We start from the raw sequence: 22,427 nt of genomic DNA on the forward strand, positions 1-22,427 counted from the left end.
AAGTACTTCTCAGTAGCTCTTCTCATAAGAGCTATTAAGGACAAAAGTCCAACCTCAAATAAAACACAATCCATCAAGCGCGTCTCAAAAGCACCACTATAAATGGCTATGGATTGTTAAATGCCATAGGAATGGAAACTATAGAGTCCATCAAGAATCACTCAATCTTGACTCAAGAACCTAAGCCCCATTCCCCTCGACATCTCAACGACTACTCTCCTTGTTAACCCCTTTGTAAAGGGGTCGGCAAGATTACATTCAGACTTCACATAGTCCAAAGCAATCACTTCATTTTCTGGAGTTGTTTACCACACCATGCCTGATTCGAATATGTCATCACTTACCATTATAAACTTTATTCTTAGCAACACCGATTGCCGCTTTACAATCACAATGTAAGGAGACGGGTGAAACTTGCCCCCCCCCCCCCCTTCCCAAATGGCATGTCTGTGTAGACACCTCAAAATGTCTACCTAGCCTTACGGGTACCCGATGATGAGGCTCAAATTTAATGACTAAATGAAAATTGGTAATGTTATAATTAACGGCTCTTTATGCTTATTTTCCTACAAATCATACAGAATGGCCTAAAACAATCCATTAGCCCTTTTACTTCTACTTGGTCCACCTTATTAATTAATGTCATAGACCACTCATAAACCATCTATCCCTATCCAACCCGCAAAATTACTTAAAAAGGCCCAACACCTTTAACATCTCAGTTTATACTCGAGTCTTATATTTAGTTACCCGTACTACATAACTAGCCCACGATTAATTAAATAGGGCACTCCACCTTATTATTAGTACTCCCTATGTATTTTAGCAGCCCAAAACAAGACATAAAAGAGGAGTACAAAGTCCACCTATCTTAAGGACAATGGGGCAAAAGAAATAGAGTAAATAAGAATTAAAAGGCAACCCACCTTTTTTTTTATACAATGGAATACGTTTAAGTTAGCAAAACCGTGTCTAATAAGTACACACAACCAGGAATTCTATGATGATACGGAAAACAATGAAAAAGATCGAGAAACCAAACTAAATGCAAGTTGTTATCAACAATGTGGTAAAAGTGATCCATGTGAGTGCATGGCAAATTCTGTCATTGGTTTTCAAGTTGCACCAAACTACAAGGATGTCAATATAAATAGCATGTAAGACAGACGATTTAAAAACAACACAAACCAGCGTCACAAATAATATACCAGACGGATAGCAATAATCTCGAGACACAAATATCGCCAGATCCAAATTCAATACTCTCCCATACTCCGTCTCAAATATACAATTCCAGTTTTGTCTCAGTTCCATATAAGCGCATAAGTTTTTCTTTACTCTTTCTTTTTATTTAATTCTTATATTTTGCCTTTTATTTATTTTCTCTATTTATTATATTGTCTAACCTAACAAACTTGTGCTTGTAAATAATTGTATAAAGTTTATTACTAAGTTTCTTTTTTCTGTCTTATTCTCGTCAAATATATAATATTACAAATAAATAGTAGAGGCCGTCAGTTTGATGGGCGATCCGGGTGCCTAACACCTTCCCTGACCGTACCTTTACCCCCGAATCCGCAATCTTTGGTTCAGGCCGGAGTGACGGATCAGTCCCCATACCAGGGATCAAAAGGGTTTTTCCGTTAAAATTGTTTTTGTATGTTTTTTTATAAAACCTACTGGCGACTCCATACTATTTACTTATTTTCAAAAAAAGGGAGATTTTTTCAGGGATCTCACATAGGTGACTCCGCTGTGGACTTAATAAGCGGGTAAGACTCGAAATTTATTTTTAATATTATATACTTGACGTCTTTATTGTAATATATCCCAAGGATCTATTTGTCCCGCATTTTGTTCAACTGCTCCTCAGATTTTTTTTTTGGTATGTCAAATTTAATTGAACTGTTGACACAGGTTAGCTTCATGAATGAAAGTAATAAAGTGATAAAAAGACCAACTAACCGACATAGACTCCTACTTAAATATCCAAGATGCCAGACCTATTTAATTACTTTATTTACTTTGTATCATTGATTTTCATCCGTTTCGTATTGCAGAGTAAGTCACTAAGCCGTATGCATGTGTTTCTGATAATCTTGTTCATATGTCTATTTTACTTCTTATTTTGTTTTTCTTTATACTTTGTATATTGTGAGACAAAAAAGACATATGCTCTCCGTAAGCCAATATTATGTCATTTAAGCTATTTTATTCACCCTCGGTAAAGTATGTTGTATACTTAGAAGGTCCATTCGACCGACTAGGCCTTACACATATTTTCCACCTCATGACGTCGCGTTTTGGCAACTCGTCTGGTCCATATGACTGGGGGAGCACAAAAGCGAGGGATACCCTCGGGTATTTTAATGTTGTGAGTACCCAATTTCTAACCCGTAAACCTAACCATAGAGCCCGTAGAACCTTTGATTAGGGTACTTTTTTATGGTGATTGTTTATTGTTTATAATCTTGTATATTTTGTCATGTCTCATGAGTCATTTAATTGTGTCATAAAATTAATCTACTGCGCGTCAAACTTAATTTATTTTCACAGTTGAGTCTTTACCTTGATTGTCTAGATAGTAACATGTAACGTCTTCGGAAATAATGAGCATTTGCATCCTGCATTGGTCAGCCTTATACCATTAAAAGTTAGGCGCATACATCTTTTACTAATAATTAGAGGCCGTAAAATTAGTGCTTATAAGGTAGTTATCATATGGCATAATATATCATGTAAATCCATAATATCTGCTAGAATATTCAACATCCGTATTTAGGAGTTACTGAGTTAGAAGGTCTGCATGCATTCAACTTGTTTGGCTTGTAAATGAAAAAATACGGAGTATCTCTTTTTCTTTATAGGGTCTTGTCTTAATTTTGATTTCTTTTTCTTTCCTTCTCGATTCTCTGTTCACTAAATAAAAAAACATAATGGACCTATTTTTTAGTCTGTTAAAAAAAAATGGCATACTTTTCTGTTCTTTAACAATCTTCCTTTCTCTACTCATTTATGATCCAATGTAGAAATTCGTACGAGTCGTAGCACATATCAAGTCTTTACATCAATTACAACTCTCCCATGTTTCTCTCGTAAAATCATGTGGAAAGAAAACATAGATCAGTAAGGGTTGTCAAAAGAGCATGCTACACCCTATTATGAGAAGTGTCGTAAAATTCATCCCCCCATGTCTATGAGTTAATTATGGAAGAACCATCAATTCGGTAATGACGAGCGTATTAGGGGGGTGGTAATATAAAGAATGACAATTCCAACTTTGTTTGCCTAATGGAAGCACTGATCACTAAAAGTTTAGTGTCAAAAGTCTTTAATACGTGAAAGTGGACTAATAACCCAATGAATAAATTAGGACCATCCTAGTCCTTTTTGAGTTGAATAAATAAATACGAGTACATGTTATTTTTATTAGTCACTTGTTCTACTTTTTATCCTTAACTAGTAGAATAGATTTGAAATATTTTAGGGCGTGTCTCTTTAGTGTAGATCAATCGACCTCTTAGAATCAGCCTGAACGAGGCGTGCATTTGACCACCTTTTCCATCTCCTGTGGTGTGATAATTCATTGATCGCCGTGTCTCTAGCTAGGTGACCTCTAGGTTTGGAGATTATATCTTTCTACCCGATCCGTCAATTTTCCATATGACTACCAATCTAAATGGGCACAACTCTCTATCTACCCGATATGTCAATTTCCCATATTTCAAATGGTTATCAAATGAGCACAAATTGCTTTATACCAGATTCGTAAATTTCTCATATCTCAAATGCCTACCAGATGAGCACAAACTCATACGATCGACCATTTTAACAAATATTGTCATCCATTCCCATTAGTGCTAAAAAACTGGCTCAAAAACATTCAAACCAGATTCATAGTACACCCGTGCCCAAACATATCAAATCAAATAAGACATGGGAGCGCGCACTCCGTGCTGTTTTATAGGTGACCACTAGTCCCTTAAAATGAACTTAAGACGTGAGTCCAACTATCAATACAAGCTCAAAAATATTTATACCATAGACTCTCATAAGTTAACAAAAATTCAAGTCAAAGTTGCAATCAACTCCAGTGACAAAAGTCTCAATAAGTTAAAGACAAAAATATATGATCTCAAATAGATACAGCTCCAGTGTCAAAAGTCACAAAATTTCATAAGACAAAAAAAATCAAGCCAAAGTTGCAATTGAATCCAATGTGAAAAGTCTCAAAAATTCACAAGACAAAAAAATTTCAGCCAAAGTTGCAATTTAATCCAGTGTCAAAAGACAAAAATTTCCAGTAAAAAAAAAAAAAATACTCTTGTCAAAGGTGCAATTACAAATTGTAGCGTAGTCACTTTTTCATCTCTCAGACGAGTCAATTCACCTTTTCATTGTCTCCATTCCTCTTGGGACGATCCTTTCATTCATTTAGGTGAGTGAGAGAGGCACACGGATCTTCAGTTTCTTCTTACACCATAGAACCTTCTACTTCATTCCATTTATCACCCTCGTTCAGCATCTAAGAATTCGGGGGATGTACACTAAGTTTATACGGTCATATAAGTATTTTGTTTCTATGGTATTAGTTTTGCTTAATTAGTAGAGCTTGTTACTGTAAAGAAGGCAGAACTCATCAAAGAATAACTCAAATTAATAGGTCAAATAAAAATGATAAATATTCTCCACATCAGAGATATTTCCAGAGTAACCGTGTCCAGTCCTTCTACTTGGATCACATTTGGGTCAGACCCCATCTTTTTCAAAATATTTTTTATTTAAAAAAAAAACTTTTTCAATACTCATTTCGAATTTTTCAAGAACAACATTTTGCATTCATCAGTGCACTATATCTAGTCGTCCAGGACATGCATTTGCATTTTAGTTGTCATATATTTGTCACTAACTATTCCAGATCTCCGGTCAATTACTTTGTCATTCATCTTCCAGATTCATCCAAAGTGGGGGCTTCTCATAAAGTCTCATTTTTCTCATAAAATAAAATTGTCAAATTCAAATTCAATGATTGTGAAAACTTCCAGTCTAATCTTTATGCGAAATAAAATTTTGCAATTCTCCAACCCATTTCGTGTCAAATTTAGTTTTTTTTTTCGAAATAAAATTTTGAAATCAAACTTGATCGGCAGGCCCTGACATGCATCTGAGTTCTTAAAATAAATTTTTCTGAACTTGCCTTTTTGCGAAATAAAATTTTGCAATTTTCAAATCCTTGGTCGGCAGGCCCTGACATGCATTTTGAGTTCTTAAAATAAAATTTTCTGAACTTGCCCTTTTTGCGAAATAAAATTTTGCGATTTTTAAATTCCTTGGTCGGCAGGCCCTGACAGCATCTGAGTTCTTAAAATAAAATTTTCTGAACTTTCCCTTTTTTGCGAAATAAAATTTTGCAATTTTCAAATTTATCGGTCGGCGGGCCCTGACACGCATCTAAGTTTGTAAAATAAAATTTTACGATCTTATCCATCCTTTTTCAAAATAAAATTTTGAAATCCTTTGGTCGGCAGGCCCTGACATGCATTTGAGTTCTTAAAATAAAATTTTTTGAACTTACCTTTTTGCGAAATAAAATTTTGCATCCTAGTTTGTAAAATAAAATTTTACATTCTAATCCCTTTTCAAAATAAAATTTTGAATTCCTCGGTCGGCGGGCCCTGACACGCATTCGAGCTTGTGAAATCAAATTTTGCAGGTCCACCCTAAAGCTAAACAAAGTTTAGCTATTCTAGATTCCAGACCAGCAAAATAAGGTTTTGCTTTACAAGATTCCAGACCGGCGAAACAAAGTTTTGCCATACCAGTTTCCAGATTGGTAAAACAAAGTTTTACCAGCTCTATTCTAGATTGACAAAACAAAGTTTTGTCATGCCAGCTCCAGACCAGCTAAACAAAGTTTTGCTTTACCAGATTCTAGACCGGAAAAACAAAGTTTTGCCATGTCAAGCCAGATTGGTGAAACAAAGTTTTACCAGCTCCATTCCAGATTGACAAAACAAAGTTTTGTCATACCAGTTTCCAGTTCCAGACCGGAGAAACAAAGTTTCATTATGCCAGTTTCAGACCAACGAAACAAAGTTTCGTTGTACCAATTCCAGCTTCATTCCAAATTAGTGAAACAAAGTTTTGCTAAGCCAATTCCAGATTCCAGCTACTCCAGACAGGTAAAATAAGAGGCCCAGGTACGTTTCTTAACCTTTATCTGTCCCGACCGAACTACTTTGACCTTCGTCTTACTCAGACTCGGTCAAAGTGGGGGCTTCTGTAGACACCTTAAAATGTCTACCTAGCCTTACGGGTACCCGATGATGAGGCTCAAAATTAATGACTAAATGAAAATTGGTAATGTTATAATTAACGGCTCTTTACGCTTATTTTCCTACAAATCATACATAATGGCCTAAAACAATCCATTAGCCCTTTTACTTCTACTTGGTCCACTTTATTAATTAATGTCATAGACCACTCATAAACCATCTATCCCTATCCAACCCGCAAAATTACTTAAAAAGGTCCAACACCTTTAACATCTCAGTTTATACTCGAGTCTTATATTTAGTTACCCGTACTACATAACTAGCCCACGATTAATTAAATAGGGCACTCCACCTTATTATTAGTACTCCCTATGTATTTTAGCAGCCCAAAACAAGACATAAAAGAGGAGTACAAAGTCCACCTATCCTAAGGACAATGGGGCAAAAGAAATACTCCCTCTATTTTTTTATATATGACTTTCTCACATTTCGAGATACTCCCTTCTCACTTCAATATATCTTAAAATATAAGACTAAATATTATGATATATATACTCATATGAAAGAGTTTTTCGTAAGGAGTTTAATGGTACAATTTTTATATTTTTTGAACAAATAAATTTTTGTAAATATTAAAGTCAAAGGCTTACCTCGTAAATGCAAAACGTCATATATAAAAAAGTGGAGCGAGTAAATAAGAATTAAAAGGCAACCCACCTTTTTTTTATACAATGGAATACGTTTAAGTTAGCAAAACCGTGTCTAATAAGTACACACAACCAGGAATTCTATGATGATACGGATAACAATGAAAAAGATAGAGAAACCAAACTAAATGCAAGTTGTTATCAACAATGTGGTAAAAGTGATCAATGTGAGTGCATGGCAAATTCTGTCATTGGTTTCCAAGTTGCACCAAACTACAAGGATGTCAATATAAATAGCATGCAAGACAGACGATTGAAAAACAACACAAACCAGCGTCACAAATAATATACCAGACGGATAGCAATAATCTCGAGACACAAATATCGCCAGATCCAAATTCAATACTCTCCCATACTTCGTCTCAAATATACAATCCCAGTTTTGTCTCAGTTCCATATAAGCGCATAAGAGCCAATAATTTACGACAAAGTCAAATTCATTAATAGTCAAACATCCAGATAGGCCTGAGGGTACCGACATCAAATAAGTTTTTCTTTACTCTTTCTTTTTATTTAATTCTTTTATTTTGTCTTTTATTTATTTCCTGTATTTATTATATTGTCTAACCTAACAAACTTGTGCTTGTAAATATTTGTATAAAGTTTATTACTAAGTTTCTTTTTTCTGTCTTATTCTCGTCAAATATATAATATTACAAATAAATAGTAGAGGCCGTCAGTTTGATGGGCGTCCGGATGCCTAACACCTTCCCTGACCGTACCTTTACCCCCGAATCCGCAATCTTTGGTTCAGGCCGGAGTGACGGATCAATCCCCATTCCAGGGATCAAAAGGGCTTTTCCGTTAAAATTGTTTTTGTATGTTTTTTTATAAACCTACTGGCGACTCCATACTATTTACTTATTTTCAAAAAAAGGGAGATTTTTTCAGGGATCTCACAGTCTGCTAGTAAGTTCCTCAACCAATCTGCTTCTTGACCTGCCAACTCAAGAGCAATAAACTCAGACTCCAGGGTAAAGCGTGCTATACAAGTCGGTTTTGCAGACTTTCACGATATAGCACCTCCGCCTAAGGTAAACACATAACCACTAGTAAAAGAGATTTCATCATTACCTGAAACCCAGTTTGCATCACAATGTCCTTCTAACACAGCAGGAAATTTACCATAATGCAAAGACAAATCAATTGTTTCTTTCAAGTATTTAAGTAAACGACAAAATGCGTTCCAATGTTCAGCACTAGGGTTATGTGTATACCGACTCAGTCTACTAACAACATAAGTAATGTCTGATCGAGTACAGTTCATGAGGAACATCACACTTCCTATAATTTTAGCATACTCTTCTTGGGAGACACTATCACCCATGTTTTTACACAAAAATACACTAGCATCATAGGGAGTTCTAGCAGGTATAAGTCGTATAACATCAAAACTGTTACATTTTTTCAACACTTTTTTAACATAATGAGATTGACTTAAGGATATTCTATTTGAATTTTTAACGACTCTAACTCCAAGAATAACATCAGCTTCCCCTAGTTCTTTCATCTCAAAACGTGATGACAAAAATTGTATGGTTTTATTTACAACAAATAAATTACTACCAAGAATTAGCATGTCATCAACATATAAGCATATAATCACACAATCTGACCCAAAAAATTTAGAATAAACACATGAATCAGAATTGTTGGTAATATAGCCATCATCAATCAAAGTGTTGTGAAATTTCCCATACCACTGTTTAGGCGCTTGTTTAAGACCATATAGTGATTTTCTCAGTTTACACACTTTACTCTCTTGACCCTTTACCACAAACCCCTCGGGTTGAGACATATAGATCTCTTCCTTTAGGTCACCATTCAAAAAAGCAGTTTTGACATCCATCTGATGTACTACAAGATCATAAATAGCAGCTAAAGCAATCAGAGTTCTAATGGTGGAAATTTTAGTCACAGGTGAGTAAGTATCAAAATAATCAATGTCTTTCTTTTGTGTAAACCCCATAACCACAAGTCTGGCCTTGAACCGTTCTATTGTTCCATCAGGTCTCATTTTCTTTTTAAAAATCCATTTGCTACTAATGGGTTTACTACCTTTAGGCAAACCAGTCAATTCCCAAGTCTGATTAGAAACAATAGAATCAAGTTCATTTTTAATAGCTTATTTCCAAAAATTAGCATCAATAGATCTCATAGCCTAATCATATGTTTTTGGTTCATCTTCTATTAAAAAAGCAGAAACAAGCTCATCACAAGCGCAAATATCACATGCATTTTCAGTTAGGTGAGTTCTAACAGAATCAGTTCTAACAAAATCACTACCGAAGTTCTTTTCAATTCTAGGCCTTTTACTCCTTCTAGGTTCAAAAGCATGATCAACAGAGGTGCTACTACTAGCATGCAAAGAACTATCAACAGGATTAACAGGCAAAACAGGAACAACAGGCAACGATACATCTTTCTTTAAAGGGAAAACATGCTCAAAAAATTCGACGTCTCTAGCCTCAGAAATGGAACGGTCACTCAATGACATGAATCTATAAGCAGAACTATTTTGAGCATAACCAATGAAAATGTAATCATAAGTCTTAGGTCAATTGGTAGGCTTCTTAAAGCTAGGTAAGACTACTTTAGCCAAACACCCCCACACCTTAAGGAAACTCAAGTTGGGAGCACAACCCTTCCATGTCTCGTAGGGTGTCTTGTCTAGTTTCTTATGAGGTACTCTGTTAAGAATGTGACAAGCTGAAAGCACCGCTTCCCTCCACATATCATTAGGAAGGCCAGAACTTAAAAGCATAGCTTTCATCATTTCTTTCAAAATTCTATTTTTGCGTCCAGCTACTCCATTAGATTAAGGTAAGTAAGGTGGACTATTTTCATGAATTAAACCATTTTTCTCACAGAGATCTAGTAAATAATTTGAGCCATACTCACCACCTCGATCGAACCTGACTCTTTTAATCTCAAGTTGATTTTCTACCTCAGCTTTGAACTTTAAAAACATGTCCTCAGCTTCACTTTTATTTCTAAGCAAGTACACTTTAGTGTATCCAGAACAATCGTCAATAAAAGTGACATAATAATGTTTACCTCCTCTGCTCAAAGTGTTCTGAAAGTCTGCTAGGTCGGTGTGAATTAACTCAAGAAGACTTGTGTGTCTAGTTGTAACAGGTCTACTAGGTTTCTTAACAAATTTAGCCTCGACACAACTAGGACATTTTTCAAAAACTTCTAAAGACAACGATGGTATAAGGGACATAGACTTAAGTTTTTTAATCGAATCAACATTCACGTGACCTAGTCTACCATGCCAAACATCAATAGAATCAGCGATATAAGCAGAAGTAGAAGCATTATTATTATTAATGATAGGAGAATCAATATTTAAAACAAATAAACCCCCACAGAGGTAACCCTTGCCCACAAAATCCCCATTGCGCGACATTACAACCTTGTCAGCCTCAAAAACAAGTTTCACTCCAGCTTTATTTAGTAAGGCAACAGACACGAGGTTTCGACGCAAGGTAGGAACATATAAAACATTATTAAGAGCAAGAGTTTTTCCCGAGGTCAGTCTGAGAAAGATTTTGCCTTTGCCTGTGATCACAGCTGAAGAAGAGTTACCCATGTAGACACATTCACCATCAGCCACATCTTCGAACTCAGCAAATAGCTCCTTGTTAGCTCAGAGATGCCTCAAAGCCCCTGTATCCATAATCCAATCACTAGCATTGACAACCAGGTTTGCCTCAACCACCACAGCAACAATGATATCATCTTTCTCAGCAAGATTAGCTTCAGCAACTTTCTTTTGAGGACACTGGTAAGCTTTATGACCCGGTTTTCCACAGACATAGCACACCAGATTCTGATTTGGTTTTTGGATCTTACTTGTAGGTTTGGTGAACTTTCCTTGACCGGATTTTTTAGCATTCTGACCCTTAGCTTGACCTTGAGCCTTTCCCTTACCCTTGAACTTATCTCCATTTAAAAACCCACCAGTTTCAACTAGATTAGCCTTTGTAGTAGTGAGAGACAATTGGACTGACTTATCTTTCAGACGATTAGCTTCCTCAGTCCTCATGTGACCTATCAGCTCTTGTAGGGACAAATCCTTTTTCTTATATTTCAAATGGTTCCTGTACTCATTCCAAGAAGGGAGGAAATTTCTCTAGCAAGACATTAGCCAAAAACACCTCATCTACTTTCATACCCTCATTGACCACATCAGCACACAACTTCTCATAAATATAAACTTGTTCCATAATAGGTTTGTCATCTACCATTTGAAACCCAAGCCACTGCCCGACAACATACTTCTTTTTACCCCCATCATCAGCCCCATATTTTTTCTCTAAGGTCTCCCAGATGGTCTTAGCAGATTTATGGACCATAAGTAAGTAAAAAAGGGTATTAGTCATATGATTAAGAAGATGACACTTAGCAGTTTTGTTATCCTTATCATGTTTCTTAATAGACTCCTCATTTGACTTAACAGTAGCAGATGGGGTGGAGTAGTCTCGGCACTAGTGGCGACACACAGGAGAGGGAGGATCAGAAAACAGAACATAGTCGATTTCTATTTGTTCAAAAAACATAAGCAATTTCTGAGACCACCTCTTATAATTCTGACCATCTAATGGTCCAATTTCGACAAGTCAGGAATAGTTTTGCTCGAAATTACAGCCATTGTTACGATAAATAAATATAGTTTCCAAATTGTTGGACGTAACAATGGACTGAAAAGAGAACTTATCGAAACAGGAGAAAAGAAAAGCAGTGCCGTGGTAAGGTAGCCACTGACTTGAAAACTATATCGGCACGACCGCGGTGATAATCGTCTCACGCCGGTAGTTCCCCAAGGTTAACACTCCGACTCCCGTACACAACCACTCGTGTAAAGAAGCCTTGGAACAAACAGTAACAGTACCCAAAACTTTTAGAAGCAGAGAAGGAGAAGAGAGAATTTGAGAGAGGACATAATAGTAATGTGTTGTAAATATTCTGAATGGAGCAGCTCTTTTTATAGTCGGAAGAAGAGTTGTTATAGAGCAAAAACGCTCAAGTCAAAAACATGTTTAATGGAGCTAATTAAGCACTCCTTAATTACAGCCATTAACCACGTTTGACTAACAGATTCAGAATATAAACACAATGGTACACTGAATGTGGACAGCCCATTTACACACAAGCCCAAAAAAGGGAAAACTCGGGCACAGCCTAGCACGCATGTGTGTTTGGACCAAAACCCACAAGCCCAACACTTTCAAAAATACCCTCTTGGTTCACACTATTGAACACTACAAATACAAGTAGCATTATAAATAAGAGGAAAAGAAGTTTACCCACCGATGTGGAACAATATGCAAAGCAAATTTTATTGACTTTGGCTAGAATAAAGCCATTATTACTGCCAACATTAACATGATGTGACGATCAAGCAAAACAGGAAATTTAATATAATTCGGGGCATTCTTGAAGTTGAACAGGTCTCACAAACACATATTAAACCTTTATGAGGAGTACTCATGGTTCCAGCTTTGGTACTCTCATTACGTTTGGAGTGTTGCGACACTCGTTATAACGGGCTTGCTTGGAATGAGAGTAATAATTAAGGGAGTAATAGAGATAAAATGAACTAAAAAATAGAGGGAAGGGATGAGAGTTGGAGATATAAATGAGGAAATATAGTGTAAAATTCCCTCCATTAAGGAAGTAATCTGTACCCTCCTCCCCTTCCAAGTAATAATTACCTCTATATAGGGCTTGCTTGGGATGAGAGTAATTATTAAGAGAGTAATGAGAGCAACAATAAGAAGAAATGTGAGGAGATTGATGCTTTGTGGTGGTTGTGGATGGTGGAAAGAGGAGGTGAGGGACAAATTATTACCTCTATATGGAGGTAATTATTACTTGGAGGGGGAGGTGGGTAACAATTACTCCCTTAATAGAGGGACTATTACACTATATTTCCCCATTTCTATCTCCAACCCCATGGCTCCATCCCTTCCCTCTATTTTTTAGTTCAATTTAGCTCTGTTACTCTCTTAATTATCAGTCTCGTTCCAAGCAAGTCCATAGAGGTAATAATTCATCCCCCACCTCCTCTTTCCACCATCCATAACCACCACAAAGCACCTATCTCCTTTCATTTCTTCTTATTTTAACTCTTATTACTCTCTTAATGATTACTCACATCCCAAACAAGCCATAAAGTTAATAAAGTCTACCATTTTACACTTTTAATACTGGTATAAGATAAGATAGACATACAAATATACAAAAAATCATTTGACCGAGTACCAACTACCAGGTCTACCACTCATTCACCAAACTAAGGTACAAATGAGTCATGAGATTCCAAGACCAAAGACAAAAGAAAACATAAAACGAAATCACACATGTCACAGTAAAAAGGTGTCTAATTTCTAAAGACAGAGACCTATGTTACTTTGAAAATTCACCTTTGTTGTGTCTCGCATGTCGACATAACACAACACCAAAAACACCTTAAGTACTTCGCCATGACACTCAGACATACACTGGTGTCTGACAGGCAGTTAAGTTTGAGTTCATAGATAGGGGTAAAGATGTTCTATGAGAAGTGTAATTTTGCAGCCAACATTCGACATAACTTTCAATTGCACAGTGTTACAAACAAACATGCAGTAACAAGTCTAAATGGAAGAGTAGCAAGAAATGTATTTGACGCCAAAGGGAAATCTCCAGACCATAACGCCAAAAGGAAATTATTATAGGACAATACAATATGAAGTAAATGAAGAGGATTAAACGATACTTATAATTATGTTGATAAATAAAAACCAATTACAAAGAGATGTATATATACTAAATATACTATCTCCTAAAGATAAGCTAACAAACACTACAATTAGGGATTACATATTGACTAACGATATACATAAGAAGAGGAGGAAAAGTAGGAGTCACCTATGACTCGGCTGAGTAGTTGCTTGAGTAGTGGACTTTGAAGTATTATCATTAACACGCTTCCGCAAGATGAACGGTCGAAGAGTAAGGCCAATCTTGGAAGTAAGCAAAGAAAACCGTGACCTTGACAAGGGTTTCGTAAGTGTGTCAGCAATTTGATCATCACCATTGACATGTTGGACTCGAATAGTACCCAATTGGACCTGTTCCCCAACAAAATGAAAGGCGAGTGCAAGATGCTTCATGCGGGAGTGAAAAACTGGATTCGCGGAATAGCTTGTGGCTCCTAGATTATCACAAAAAATAACGGGAGGAGACGGTAAAGAAAGTTTCAGTTCACTAAACAATGACTTTAACCATAGGAGCTCGGAAGTAGTATCATCAATAGCCCTAAATTCCGCTTCAGTAGAGGACCTAGATAATGCCCTTTGCTTTTTAGAGGACCAGGAAATGGGGGTTTTGACCAATAAAAACAACATAGCTAGTGGTCGAAACATAGTCAAGACGGTCACCAGCTAAATCAGCATCACAAAAGGCATGAAGGCTAAATAGTGTATTCTTGAGTAGATGAATGCCATGATTAATAGTACCTTTTAAAAAACGAAGTAATCTTTTGAGAGCACACCAATGCAGTGAAGTCGGATGCGTAAGAAATTGTGCAAGCCTATTAACCGGAAAGGCAATATCTGGCCGAGTAAGGGAAAGATATTGAAGACTTCCAACTATGGCACGGTATTGAGACTCATTTTCAATCGGTTGAGTATCCTCTCGTTGGAGAGGCGGGTAGGACAGCATAGGTGTAGTGGACGGGCTGCAGTCAAGCATGTCATAACGAGCAAGAATATCCGATATAGGCTCTGTTTGGTAAATGGCATATTGGCCAAATTTCAGCATATTGGAGAGGTTTAGCATGTTTGACTTACGAATATGCTATTTAGAGCGTTTGGTTAATGACATATTGAAATAGCATATTGGGGTCCAATATGCTATTTTGCAATATGCTGCTCCTACTAGCATATTAGGTTAGCGGATTGGAATGAAAAAATATTGTCATATTTACCCCCTTAAAAAATATTACCTTTCCTTTTATATATTTAATAAATAATTTATTCATATCCTTATTTGTCATTTTACAAAGAATCTAAACAATCTGCTAATCTAAAACTGTCAATTACCAAACACCTCTAAAACAATTCTCCTAAATAAATCTGCTAGTCAAATCTGCTAAATCATTATGCTAGTCAAATCTGCTTTCTAAATCTGCTTCTGCTAATATTAATCCGCTGTTTACCAAACAGGGCCATATACTTTGACTGATTAAGATGTAGGCCAGCGGATGTCGGAGTAACTTCCATACCCAGAAAGTAAGAAAGACAACCAAGGTCTTTAAGAGAGAAACGAGAGGAGATAGCCGCAATAAATTTATCAACTGTAGCGGAATGTGGTCCTGTAACAACTATATCATCGACGTAAACGAGAGCATATAAACGGACATTAGAATTATCAAAAATAAACAATGAAGGATCAGATAAAGAGCCGCGAAAACCGTAAGATAGAAAATAACGTTTGAGCTCAGTGAACCAAGCACGAGGTGCTTGTTTGAGACCATAAATTGCTTTTCGTAATTTACAAATATGAGTTGGAAATTCAGAATTTGCAAAACCTGGGGGTTGTTCCATGTAGATATCCTCGGTCAGTGTGCACTGTAAAAAGGCATTGTTTACATCGATCTGACGAAGCGACCAACCATGTAAAACAACAAGGGAAAGGATAAGGCGGATTGTGGTTGGTTTAATAACGGGACTAAAGGTCTCGGAGTAGTTAAGTCCGGATCTTTGATGGTAGCCTTTAGCAACGAGACGAGCTTTGTTTTGCTTAAGACTACCATCAGGATTGTACTTAATGCGGAATACCCACTTGCAACCGATGATATTAGGAACAGAGGCAAGCGGGACGAGAGACCAAGTCTCATTGCGAGACAGAGCATCAAATTCTGACTGCATAGCGGCGCGCCATAGCGGGTCGAGGAGGGCCTGTTTGGCAGTGGATGGGGTTACAAATTTGGTGGGTAGGGTGGAGAGTTTAGCATATTTCGGATTCGGTTTACGGATATTATTAGAAAGATGAGTGACGGCGCGAGAAGTTGGAGGAGGAGGGGATAGAGGCGGGGCAGGAATGGCAGTGGACAGAGGTGAAGAGGGCGAAACAGAGGAGGGAGGATTTGTCGTGGCAGGGGGAGAATCAGAGGAGGAGGACGGTCGGGTCGGCTCGGTGGTGGAGCAGGGGGACGCGGTAGGGTCAGGGGGAGGAGTGAGGGTGGTGGATGGCGGGGGTAAGAACAGGAAGAACAAAGTTGCACCAATCAGAGGAGGTGAGAGCAGTTGGGGAAGAAGAGAGTTTGAGGATGTCAGTATAAGGAAATTGATCATCGACAGATCTAACGTGAAGAGATATATAAATACGATAAGTGAGAGGATCTAGACATAAATAAGCACTCTGTGTCATGGCATACCCAACGAAGACGCATTGAACAGAGCAAGATAAGCACTATGTGTCATGGCATACCCAACGAAGACGCATTGAACAGAGCAAGATTGAAGTTCATGGTATCACGAGTCTGATTGATCCTCACGATCGTCATCATCCGTGCCTTAACCGTCAACCCTGTCCCACCCGCAACCGATCCCCAAATCACTCCTAACCCTGCCTATTCCACATGGTATAGGCAAGACCAACTTATACTCGGTGCCCTCACTGGTACCTTATCCCCCCCCCCTCCCCGATTGCAGCTCTTATTGTCAATGACACCACCTCCAAATATGGAGCTAATAGGTCTCACCAATACCGTCTTCCCCAAATATCATGTAATATATAAAAACATTCAACATATAAATAAAATCATCCATGTTGAGAATATCGAGCTCACAATACTTCCGCTGCCAAGGCTGTGACACCCCGCGATAACGCGGAAAATAAAACTAATAAATTTAAAGCGGAAATTGTGAGATTTTAAAAAAAACTTTTAGATTATTAGTTAAAGATTAAAACGCGGGTGTCAAAAACGAAATGAAACAAAAACAAAAATAGACAATTTTAGGTTATTACAACCCAAGTCTAGAAGGCGGGGAAAAGATATCCCACGAATAAACATATAAGGGGTTTCTAAACTAGAAACTAAGGTCCGAGGGTTTAGTTCTCGCTAGCCCACACGTCTTCCCCACGTAAGCGTCTTCACCACCTGTCATTCATGTAAACATGAACGCCACAGTCAGTGGGGAGTAACTCAAGGTTCTCCCAGCCACAATATGTCGAAATGCAGGTAACAAACAACACTTAATCAAACATATTAATCATGCAACATATGTGAACAATGAAGAATAAGGAGATATAATGAACAATCGTGGTGAAACAGGCATAATACTTTCTTAGTAGAATAGGCATGGTGTATGAGGATGAATATGCAATCAAGGAAATAGAATCACCAAGTCGACCAACCCATATTGACCGACTCAACAAGTGTAAGACATATACTTAGTATGAACTCAAGACAAACCATCTAGACTCCAACCTCTTGGTAGGACGGCGATCATAATACGGTCCTAGTCTAAACCTGGATCCAGACTCTCGGGATGGACGTCACCCGATTCGACAAACGATATACCAATCGCATCCAAGACTCGAAACATGGCACACACTCGTAACCAAAGGTCGAGTAACCTCTAATCGGAAACATGGCACACACTCGTAACCAAAGATCCGAAGAAAGGCGGAAGGATATCCTAATTCGGAAACATGGCACACACCCGTAACCAAAGGTCCGAAAGAGGAAAGATAACCCAATCCGGAAACATGGCACACACTCGTAACCAAAGGTCCGAAAAGGGGTAAACAAGGAATGTCAAGTAGTCACACAATGTAAAACGTCACACTTGAGTCACAATAAGAGTAAGAATGATCATGTAAACATCATATGACACGGGACCATTAATGTCACATTCATACTCATGGCTTGCATCTCACCATGAGTACGGATGGGAACATCAATCCCGACGATCATATCGCAACTAGAGGGCTTATAGCTCACCCCTAGTATCCGATAGGACCAAGACTCTTACAACAGAACAATACAAGGCCTTATTAAGAATATGACTCTTCACCAAAATAACCATTTATTAATAAATAACTCATACTTGTCTTATAATAAATATTCCAATTCATAATTTAACATGCCGGTTAAATAAAATATAATAAGCTATAATGAATAATTTACGTTATATGAAGTATACGGGATGAAATGTGACCAAGTCCAAGTGACCCATTTATGAGCCCAATAATTAAATCATGTGAAATCCAATGAATGGATTAGGATAAGCCCAATAAATAAATCATGTGACAAGTCCAACAGAAAAAATGAGTAAATGAACGATATTAACTAATTACGTTATATGAAAAGTGAGACGGTTAATTAATCATATTTTAATTAAACCAATTTAGCGCCAAAACGAATTATAACCTTGACTAGCCCAAATTACTAAATTTAGCTAGCCCATTTACTAAAATCAATTGAGCCCAACAAACTAAATCAAATGAGTACCACAAAATAATTATGTGGAGTCCAATTAACTCAATGTGTAAATGATTGATAATTAACGAGTTAAGTTATATAAAGCATGAGACGGGATTCGAATAATCATAACGAACATTCATAAGACCGCCCCATCATCACTAACTGGGCCAAAATCCAAAACAACACTTAGCCCAACTTGGCATGCCATAGCTCCCTATGGTCCGATGGTATCCCATGTAAACGGCCCAACTAGATGGACAAAGCAATCCAATTGAATTAATGTAATAGGCCCAAATAATTTAGTAACAAAAATATTACTAACACTAGGAAATAACCAAAGGGGAAGGGGAATAAAGGGTATGAACCAACTCCTTTACCCGAGACCAAACCACGCCACGAGGCCGTGGCTGCACCACCAACTCACGGCCAGGCAACCACCTATGCACCAGCCACTACAACCCACGCAACCACTCCCTCACGCCAGCCCACAACAGTCCCACACCGTCTTGTTAAAACCGTCCTAACACGGCACATAAATCCCGTCCCGCAAAATAACGCATTGCCGTCCTAAAATAAGCACCAAAACAGTGACACAAACGGTGCCAAGGCGGACTCAAAACAGGCCGTGAGCAGCCCGACACGACCACCACCTGACTACCCATAACCACCTGCACACCACCTCACAACCCGACCCAAAAATCAGTCCAAAACAGAGCACCAAACGTATCATATCACGGCTTTTGGCCGAGTTCCAAAGATCCGTTTCACTCAAATCGAGCCGAAATTGAAGTGCGGAGACGGAACCAACCCGACTAAAACGTGAATAGACAAATCCCAAGTTTACCACAATGATACTCAACCAAAATCGGAAGAACAACAGTATAATGAACATGAATCATGTGACACAAACACCTATAATTCGAGCGGCTAAAACGAAACCAACATGTGAAAAACACAATAAATAACATGTGAAGTACTTACTAAAACTTATGTAATCTAGCATACACAAACAGAAGAACATAAAGGCTCCATTTTTACGACCACAAGAATGAAAACCGAGTGAAAAGACAAAGATATCGACTTATTGTCAAGTAACCTATCACCGTTACCTGTTATGACCTCTTAAACATCCAAGGAACCGTCCAAGAGTGATTCTAAATCCAAAATGGAAGAGATTAGCTCCAAAAATCGCATCTTTGAAAGACGGTCGAAATGAAACCGGGTGAAAGCTTGGCTCTTTTTTATATAGGAAGAAGGAGAATGAGGAGGGGAAGCTAATGGAGTAAGTTTTATGAAATTTGGTTGAGGATTGGAGGAAGGATCTGAGCTTGAGAGGTGCGAAAATGGAGTGTACGGACTCTGTTTGTGTCATTGTTGCAGCTGCTTTGTTTTGAAATGAAGAAGAGGACGGAATGAGGGGAGGTGTGGGATTTGCACGGTAGTAGTAGTAGTAGTAGTAATAATAATAATAATAATAATAATAATAATAATAATAATAATAATAATAATAATAATAATAATAATAATAATAATAATAATAATAATAATAATAATAATAATAATAATAATAATAATAATAATAATAATAATAATAATAATAATAATAATAATAATAATAATAATAATAATAATAATAATAATAATAATAATAATAATAATAATAATAATAATAATAATAATAATAATAATAATAATAATAATAATAATAATAATAATAATAATAATAATAATAATAATAATAATAATAATAATAATAATAATAATAATAATAATAATAATAATAATAATAATAATAATAATAATAATAATAATAATAATAATAATAATAATAATAATAATAATAATAATAATAATAATAATAATAATAATAATAATAATAATAATAATAATAATAATAATAATAATAATATAATAAAGAGATATTTTACAAGTAGAGTGTAGGATGTTAGGTGGGTGTGATGTGTTGTCCATATAGGATAGGTCGAGAAAGGTTAGACTCATAAGTCGAAATGTGACGGTCTATAGCTAGACGGAAATTAAGACATGGATTATTATTATTACCGTCACTATTATTATCCGACCAAAAATACGTATACATATACTATTATATAAATCATACCTTAAAGATATAATTCAATCGTACGTATTTTTATAAAAATGAGCTTTTATATAATATTTTTATAGAACTCGTGTTTGACATAAAATTAACTAAATCGAATAATTCAAAATTATCAAATAAAGTAATCAAATAGATTAATAAATTTTAAATGTTAAAATGGGAAATTCGCGGGTGTTACAAAGGCTCCAAATAGAGGAACTCCCCTCCCATTTCTATGAACCCAAGTGTACCCAAGTGTATCCCAACAAATTTACAAACAAATCAATACACAAACTAATTCCTTTAAACTAAACTCCAACTAATCAACCTTCAACTAATCAACTAAACAAACAACTAATCTCCACTCTACTTCCTATACTCCCTCATAACCAACAGTGGTATCAGAGCTCTAAAGATCTTAGGGAAACAAAATAAAACTATGGCTTCCGCATCAAACACTCCATTGCCAGCTCCTCTAGATTTTCTAGATTTATTTAGAGGAGAAAATTATGACCATTGGTGCATTAAAATGAAGCTCTTTTTAAGAGCAAATGCACTATGGGAGATAGTGGAAAATGGTCTCCAAAAACAACAAGAAGGTGTTCCAACCATCGAAGCAACCTTAAAGAAAATAAAAAAGGATGAAATAAATGACGCCAAAGCCCTATGTTTCATCTTTAATACTTTTTCAGAGATCATTTTTCCAAAAATAATGTGGGCTTCTACCGTAAAAGAAGCATGAGATATACTCCAAAAAGAATTCTATGGTGATGAAAGGATAAGGGCATTACGTCTTAATGCCTTAAGAAAACATTTCGAAAATTTGAAAATGGGGGAGAATGAAGACATAACAACCTACACTTAGAGTGTAATGGAGACAATTAACCAAATGAAAATATATGGTGAAGAAGTCGCTGAAACGAGGATTGTGCAGAAAATTCTCACAACTTTGACAAAAAAATTCGATATGATTGTCACTATTATTAAAGAATCAAGGGATCTATCGAAGCTCACCGTGACAGAGCTAATTGAATCTTTACACGCCCATGATCGGAAGTTCAAGATTCAAGAATCTTCTTTCGAAGATACATCTTCCCATGAAGCAGCCAGACATTGGGAGGAAAAGAAGGTAGAAACAAATGTGACCTGGGAGGAAAAGAAGGTAGAAACAAATGTGACGTTACTCCCTGATCATCCACAGCATCCACAAGGTAATGCTGACACAACCAACAACAATGATTCTCCTATTCCTCCATCAACTCCTAAAGCACATTCTCCATCCCCGAATGACAATGTGGAGAATGTTACAGGAGCACAAGGTAAGAGAAATCTATCTGAAATTTATGTAGAATGTCCCTCCATTCAAGATACAGAAGAGTGCGAAAGATGCTACTTCACTTTTGAGGAGCCAAAAGACTTTGATGAGGCTTTCAAACACAAGGAGTGGCACGAACCTATGGAGAAGGAGATAAATATGATAAAGGAGTTGGTTGACAAGCCAAGAGATCGAAAGGTAATTGGTGTAAAATGGGTTTATAAAACTAAGTTGAATCCTAATGGCTCTATCAACAAGCACAAAGCAAGAATGATCGATAAAGGATATTCCCAACAAGATGGAATTCACTACAAAGATACATTTGCTCCACGTTATGCTACCAGCTCGAGGAGGAGACGTACATCGAGCAACCTCCGAGTTTGGCGTTACAAAAGAAAAAAGAAAAAGAAGAAGAATGATCAAGCTAAGTGTTACACCAAAAGTCTCAAGGAGGAGTGTTGAAGTATGAGACTTTTAGTGTATTCTAGAAGTTTCCGGAATGTTCTAAACTTAACCGGAATATGCTAGAATAATGTAGAAACAACTA

The 22,427-nt window shown here is 36.8% G+C and overlaps 1 protein-coding gene across 1 annotated transcript; it reads left to right on the forward strand.

Annotated features, from left to right (window-relative positions):
• Positions 1-21,004: 21,004 nt before the first annotated feature.
• On the forward strand, positions 21,005-21,307 carry LOC141628524 (uncharacterized). Its single transcript, XM_074441654.1, has one exon. It carries the CDS (start codon positions 21,005-21,007, stop codon positions 21,305-21,307), a length of 303 nt encoding a protein of 100 aa, XP_074297755.1.
• Positions 21,308-22,427: the final 1,120 nt, after the last annotated feature.

This window comes from Silene latifolia, chromosome Y, assembly GCF_048544455.1.
Source record: "Silene latifolia isolate original U9 population chromosome Y, ASM4854445v1, whole genome shotgun sequence".
NCBI lineage: Eukaryota > Viridiplantae > Streptophyta > Magnoliopsida > Caryophyllales > Caryophyllaceae > Silene > Silene latifolia.

Bases quoted from the DNA above. Each gene is read 5' to 3' on its own strand.
- LOC141628524 (XM_074441654.1), top strand. From the start codon at position 21,005: ATGGCTTCCGCATCAAACACTCCATTGCCAGCTCCTCTAGATTTTCTA.